Source organism: Nipponia nippon, unplaced genomic scaffold (assembly GCF_047370975.1).
Source record: "Nipponia nippon isolate SJK-2023a ecotype South Korea unplaced genomic scaffold, ASM4737097v1 scaffold_4, whole genome shotgun sequence".
Lineage (NCBI taxonomy): Eukaryota > Metazoa > Chordata > Aves > Pelecaniformes > Threskiornithidae > Nipponia > Nipponia nippon.
The window spans coordinates 100,322,945-100,330,640 of NW_028262358.1; the positions used below are offsets into that span (position 1 = coordinate 100,322,945).

The following is a 7,696-nucleotide window of genomic DNA, read 5'->3' on the forward strand; positions in this document are numbered from 1 at the left end:
AGGATCACCTCCTGGCAATGCTTTTCCTAACGCAGCCCAGGATACCGTTGGCCTTCTTTCCCATGAGGGAGGGCTGCTGGCTCATGGTCAGCTTGTCCACCAGGTCAACCAGGGCCTTTTTCTAAAAAGCTGCTTTCCAGATGGTTGGCCCCCAGCCTGTACTGGAAAATGTGCATGCAGGGCTTTGTATTTCTCTTGAATGAGCTTCACGAGATTCCTCTCGCCCATTTCTCCAGCCTGTCAATGTCCCTCTGAATGACAGCATAAACATCTTTCTTACCCACCACCTCCAAGCAGATCCCTGAACATGCCAAAGTCTTTTTCCTGAAGTCCAGGGTTGTGATGCTGCTTTTTGCCCTCTTCCCTCCTCTCAGCATCCTGAACTCCATCATCTCACAGTCACTACAGCCACTGCAACCGACCTTCGCATCTCAACCTGTCCTTTCTTATTTATAAGTATGAGGTCCAACAGAGCACCTCTGTCCATTGACTCCTTGATCACCTGCGTTAGGAAGTCATCAGTGCACTCCAGAAAACTCCTGGATTGCTTACGTCCCACTGTGTCGTCCTTCCAGCAGATGTCAGGGTGGTTCAAAACCCACATGAGGACCTGGGCCTGCAAACATGAGGCTTCTTTCAGTTACCTGAAGAAGCCATCATCTACTACTTCTTCCTGATCAGGCAGTCTACAGCAGCCACCCAAAACAACGTCACTCGTTAATCCCAGCCTGCTCTTAGCTGGCCCATCATCCATCCCAAGGCAAAGCTTCACATATCCCTGTTGCTCTCTCACATGAAGGGCAACTCCCCGTCCTTGCCCTCCTGGCCTGTCCTTCTTAGAGAGCCTATATTCATCCATTGCAGCGCTCCAGTCATGTGGGATATCCCACCACATCTCTGTCATCCCAATGAGATCTATAAATCTGAAAAAGGAAATAAAGCTTCTAGATGTTTACATCTTAAGAACGGATGGTTATAACCTATAAGCACAAACTTAAAGAGGGGTATAGTATGATATCATCTCTCTTTCCACAGCAGATTACTGGCCATTGACCAAGCAAGCCTCTTTCAGGCTTATGGTTGCATAATGGGAGAAACTATGGCAGAACAGCAAAATTGGGTTTTTTTTTCCTGAGAAAGAGGTGTGGTATGGGAAGAACAGAGGGACTTTTTCTTAAGGAGCTTTCACAAGATTTTGATATGGTAACAGCACCCTGGATTTCAACACCACACACAATAAAGAGATACGACACTGCCTAAGCCGCATGCCAAACAGCAGCACATCATCGGCTTCTCTAGCACAGAAACCGGGACACAGGAGGAGGCCAGGGTTTAACCAGGCCTCTCGGGGAAGGGGTCTCACATCAATCAAATAACTCCACAGAGAAGCTTTAGCATATAAGACCAAGAAGAAAAATTACAGATGAAAGATACAATCTGTAAACTCAGAGAAATGAAATGATTCAGAGTTGCATCAGATTGGGTTTACAAACACCACATAAAAATCATTCAGACTCTTAAGCTAAACTAAGTGCATACCTAAAATTTTGAATTATTTTTTTTGCCATTGGAGTTTTCACATAAACAACATCTGCAAAAAGTCTCACGGGAAAGCGGTCTTTATCCTTTGTGTAAAACAGTTGAGCGGCAGCAATACAAAACAGCAGCAAAACAAGAGTTATAAGCTATTTCCACCACCCACCAATGCAAAGAATGCTAGTGATTTAATATAAAAGCCAAAATATAATACTGCATTCAAAGGTTCATAAGATATTTTTATTTTTTTTACCAGTGAAAAAAAAATATGCAGAGATCCAGTTTTGTACTGCAAATTCCATGCACAGAGAAATTAAGTTGACAGGATATATTGGCCCTTAAATTCTCATGTACAGGAGTAGGAAACAACATTTCATCAACTACAGACTGATCTATAGAATTGAAAGCATTTTATTTTTATCTGATGCTTTTCATTAGAGAAGCTATTGAAATGCATCATGCAGAATGTGTTATTTTCTTCTATAAAAGCAATTTGCCAGAAAGCCTAGTCTTCGGTAAAGTATAGTTTTTGACGTGTGCAAATGATATACTACACATTACAGCTTGAGTTGGAAAAGCCTTCAAGTTTTCACTCCTAAAGAAAATAAAAAGGTCCAGGTTTAGGAAAAAAACCACAAACTACATTTTTAAGTTGCTCTGTGCACACTGGTGACCACATACTATGGTTTTTCCCAATCAAATCAGATACACTAAGTATTCAACAGAAGGCACTTAGGATCCAACACAGGACAAGGAATTATTTAAGCAAATTAAGAGCCACACTCTACCATTGGCCCTGTACAAAGCCCTTCCTTTTGAGACCAAAGGGTGCAGCTCTTTAATTTGTCTTGTAAAGCAGAAGTGGTGAGAAGCATGCTGACAGCTAGAAATTGCTGTTCTGTGGGAAGACAGCCACATCTGCCAAGAAAGGCTACAGAGACCTCAATATTGTGGAAAACCACCAGCAGCTTAATAGTACACAGCCTGCTCCTCCAGCACATCCCACCAGGCTGGCTCATCCTGCAGGAAGGGCAAGAGCAGAAGAGGGAAGCTGGGAGGCAGCAGAAAGGAAGGGGAAGAGCAGTTAAGGAGACCTGGGGAAAGAATCGGTATACTGACATGGGAAACCAAAAGGACCCCTGTGCAGCAGCAAAATTATATAAAAAATTTGTAAGTTACTGCACAATTATAAATTATTAACTTGTATTCCTGAGAGGCTGACAGGTATAGCGGGGGGGGAGGGGGGGCGAAGGTATTTGTAGGGGAAACGGGGGTCAGAGAAACTGAGTTAGCCCATTCTTTTCCTGGTCCACATATGCATTCATGCACAAGGGAGCAAACAAGGAGAGGAATGGAAATAATGGGGGGTGAAGACATCTCCCTCTGCTTCTCAGACATTTCTTTTCAGCTGTCTTCCAGATGAACCCTTCCTACCCCCTCTCCCCTTAGAAAGAGGTGAGGAATTCTACCATACATTTCGGTCAACCAACACAACAAAAATAAAATGAACAAAGTTATTCTTTTAAAATAATTCAATTGTATTTCTTGTTTCTCCTCAGGATACTTCAGATGACTCTCATAACATACACGCAGCAATATTGCTGGGTCTTTCTGCTAGTCGTTTCTCATCGAGACACTACAGCAATTCTTTAAGTTGTCTTCTGTCTTTTGAGGGGATTTTTGTGTGTGTTTGTTTTGTTGGGTTTTTTTTGGCAACACCCTAATACACCATGCTCTACTGTCCTCTAGAACAATAGAGGTTTTAAGTATGCTGGCAAAGACTGCAGATTAAACAAAGCCTAAGACTACTTCTGTACCTCAAAATGGAGGGTTTAGGGTATATTAAGAGTGTATTCTTTTACTGGTGTATTGGAGCAAACCAACCAAAGAACACCTTTCATTGCTACTTAATAGAAATGGGGGGAGGGAGAAACAGGGGAGAAGATGGGAAGCACGTGCATCCAATACAAGTTGCCCCATCGACTTGAGAAAAGTGCAGCGAGTTCACATATTCCAACGTGCCACTTGCTGATATTTATCTGCCTCAGAAAGCTTTACGTTTGAAGGGATGAAAAGTGGAAGGAAAGCAGATGTCTAGAGATAAAGCCATCATCACTGTCTCAGACTTGCCGCATGGCAAAGCTGGGAGAAGAACTCACCAACATCTGCTTGGTTTCAGAGAAGAAGTATTTCAAGACCTCATGTCTGCTGTAATAGCCGTTTCAGACCACACCTGCCAACCAGCACTGGGAAGATGAGGTCTGAACTACCAGTGCACAGAATGACGACCTGGGCAGCAGAGCTGGGGCCTTCCTCGTCCATCCAACTATGGCAACTTCTGCTGCAAGTCACAGAGTCTATGGGGCGATGCTTCACTATTTCAAGGTGAGCCTTCACAGCAGCAATTTCCTAAGGAGGATCACAACCATCTCAGTGACACTAACACCTTATCAGTGTTATGGGATGTATTACGGCATCAGCACAGCCTACAGATGATTCATCAAGAATCGGCACAGATCACTGTGAACTTCAGGACTTCATCAAGTACGGGAAAACATCTAACTAGCTGGCCACTGAGACTTAAACAAGACTTGTTTAGGCCTGAATTGAGCCCCAAAACGGTTTGATTTTTGTGTTACTGCCTTTATGCATGTAGAGAGGAAACTAATATAATGCATTACACTAGATTAAGGGCGTAACGACTACTAAGATCTATGCTGACCTAACAGTTTGTTAATTATATGCCGTAATGATTTCCCTCATGTTTGCCCTGCAAGAGGTATGGTGTACCCCTGCTTTTTGTACTTATTTCCAATTCTGTCTCTGTAGTGTGCATCAACACTACCCTTGTAATACGAAGGGGAATAAACAACGTACCCTGTAGCTACCTTCCAAACAGAGATCTTCCACTATTCTCCTCAGCCAGATTCCTACAGCAGAACTTTTTAAAACTATTTGCTGGTATCAATTTTAAACGAGGCTCTTCCCATCTGCTTCCAGCCTCAGTAGATTAGTTTCACATCCAGGATTGCAGCTGTATTTTCGTACCCGAAACTCCTGCGGAGCCAACACTTATCTGAGATGATGGCACTATATTCCATTTATCAGAAAACATTAATAAGGAACTGACAAGGCAAGTTCATAGGTCTGTACAGGAAGCCCTAATAAAAATGCCTTCCTGCACTGCTGACAAGGCACAAAGCACTCGGGACAGATACTACAAGTATGTCTCTGCGGTTGTATTTCATCGGATTCCTCCTAGTCCAGCTAAAAACCCACAAACGTATTCCTACAGTATATTCAGGCACTCCTGTAATCTGATCCATGCAAAAAAGTCTTATAAAATCTTCTTTCTAACTTCAACTTTTGCTTTATTCCACTGCAATGCCAAGGAGCCTGGGTTGGTTTGTTGTTTTTTTTTTTTTTTTTTACCCCCCCAGATATTTTTACATGTATGGAACTTAATACATACTCATATGTAAGTAATGGGAAGAAGCGGTCTTTTTAGCCATCACAGGCTATTTCATTTATTACAATTCAAGGAAGAGGAGAAACAATGAATAGTTGCACTCTATTTACAGAAATAAATACCATATCATACCACAAACACCATCGTTCACATTTGTACACAGCAACCAGTTTGTGGGGGGTTTATTATTTAAAACAAAAAACAAACAAACAAAAAAAAAAACCAGAGAGACACAGGTCTCAATGGGATTTCAGTCACAAGCACATTCAGTATCCCTGCAGTAAGAAGTGTACGAGCCTGAAAGTCAACACAAAGAAGAAAAGTCTAGTACAAAAAGAAGGAGACTCCTGAGTCTAGTCTGTGCACAAAGCCCGTAGAAACTGCTGGAAGTAAAAATAGCACCCACACGGAGACTATGTAAACCAGTTTTGCTCTGCTTCAGAAGGATAAAGAGCTCAGTCACGACAAGATGCAAACCTGTGCCTAGGATTTTCAAAAGAAAAAGCCAAATTTAATACGTCAGTTCAACCAAACATCTTTATTACTGTCTATAGGAAAACTTCTCCACCATGATTACCCTTACTAGCTAGAGTGAAAAACCAGTTTATGTGAGAGAACTGAGCTCAAAAAAAGAAAAGCAAGACTGTTTAGGTTTTGGTAGGAACAGAACAACTTTGATTCAGGTAGAAACAAAGGTGCTTTTGAAAATTTCTCTGGCTGGTGCGTTGGGTTTCTTGGATTCCAAGTTAGTAAGAGTTCACACGCTTCTAGGGTGCAGCTTCCAGGTAACGCTTCCCCTCCAGTGTCAAACTCTACCAACCACAACTCACGAAGGCTTCTGAGGCGTCCAAAGTTTAAAGAGGAAGCCCTGAAATATGCCCTTCCTTCATCAAGTTAAACGTCGATCACGCCTGCCGCTCGCTCGGCGCCCGCGGAGTCGAACACTGCCTTGCTGGAATTACTCTGATGGAGTTTCTCTAGCAAAATCAGCAAGTGCCAGCCAGCGAGTCACGCTGGCAGGTACCAGCACGACGTCTCAAAACCATGTTAATTTGAAAGTAAATTCACCTTTGAAAATACTACAAAAAAGGCATTATGCACAAAAATCTGGCTACGTGTTTCACGCAAGAAGCAAAACGCTTACAACTGTGCACGACTTAGAGCGAGAAAAAGAAAAAGCTTATTTGCCTCTCATGTTTTGCATGCCGAAGTTTCCAGGAGCGGGAAGCACAAACGGGAACGCTGTTACCTGCTAGAGGGTTTTGTTTTTTTCCCATGTACAGAGCAGATAGTATCTATCGAAAGGGGGAAAAAGGGGAGGGTTCAATACCTCCCAAGGCCTCGTAATTCCGATGACGTGACCGTTAATCACAACGTATATTCACATCCTGTGACTCCAGGCCGAGCCCCCCTGCCCTCCCAACAGCACTTTTCCTCCCCTAGGACGCGGATCTCCAGGGTTTGCTCGTGAAAGCTCATTTACCGTCAAACCACGGCGAAAGGCCAAACGCTAACCCGAGACTCCAGCTCCTCCTTTAACTCCTGGGGTCACCCCCGCCGGCCGGCGGTGCCGAGCGGGGCCGGGACGCCGCAGCACCCCCAGGGCTTCCCGGGGCCCCTCACCGCAGCCTCGGGGCGGGCGCGGCGGCGCCTCCTCCCGCCGGCGCCGGGCCGGGGAGCTCGGCGGGCACCTGCCGGGGCGGCTCACCTGCGCCCCCCGCCCCGGGCGCCGGCGGGGCCGGGACCGGCCCGGCCCGGTGCGGGGCTGCCGCCGCCGCCGCCCCCCGCCCCCGCTGCCCGCTCACCTTGGGCAGCTCGCGGAGCTGGTTGGCGTCCAGCAGGAGCTCCTCCAGGCTGCGGCTGTAGCGGTAGATCTCCTCGGGCACGGCGGCCAGCGAGCAGTGCCGCTTGTCGATGGACTCCACATGGCGGTTGCACCGCCACAGGGGGATGCAGTGGAACATCGCCCCGCCGCCGAGGGGGCGCCGGGCCGCTGGGGGCCGCGGGGCGGGCGGCGCCGCCGCTCACCGCCGCCCCCTCCTCCCCGCCGGCCGCGGGAGCCGCTGCCCCCTCCGCCGCCGCGCAGCGCGGGTCCCGGCGAGCCGGCGGCGGCGGCAACCCGCATCCAGCGCGCCGCCGCCGGCGGCGGGAAGCGGCCCCGGGGCGAGCGCGGCGGCCCCGGGAGAACAACGGGCGGGAGCCGGAGCCGGAGCCGGAGCCGAGCCGAGCCGAGCGGGGCGGGGGGCGCCCCCCTACTGCTCCTCGGCGGGCCGCTGCCCTCCCCGCAGGGGCATCGCGGGGCGCCGGGCGCAGCGCTGCTGCTGGCGGCCGCCGCGCATTCCCGCGCCTGACCCGGAACACGGACGGCCTCTCCCGCTCCCCCTCCTCCCCTCCCTCCCCTCCTCCCCCGTCCCGGCTGACATCAGCGGGGCCGGGCCCGGCCGCCCCGCCCCGCCCCGGCCCCGGCCCCGGCCCCGGGCCGCCGGCCCGCCGGCCCGCCTGGGGAGGCGGCCGGCAGCCCGCACCCCCGCCCGGCGCCGCCCGGCCCCGGGGCAGCCGGGGGCGGCGCCCGCAGAACTTTCTGCCGAGGGGGAAGCCGCGCTGGCCCCGCGCTTCCCCCGGCCGGAAGCGTGAAGCCCTGCCCGGGGCAGGGGGCTGCTGCGGCCGCGGGGCGCGGGGTGCCGGCGCGCG

At 49.2% G+C, this 7,696-nt stretch overlaps 1 protein-coding gene across 1 annotated transcript in view; it reads right to left on the minus strand.

Moving 5' to 3' along the window:
- LRRC1 (leucine rich repeat containing 1) overlaps nucleotides 1-7,056 on the minus strand; it is a 103,189-nt gene extending 96,133 nt beyond the window's left edge. The window contains exon 1 of the mRNA XM_087777107.1: nucleotides 6,811-7,056. Coding sequence (XP_087633233.1) covers nucleotides 6,811-6,969 — 159 coding nt within the window. The 5' untranslated portion in view covers nucleotides 6,970-7,056. The remainder of the gene's footprint in view (nucleotides 1-6,810) is intronic.
- Nucleotides 7,057-7,696: the final 640 nt, after the last annotated feature.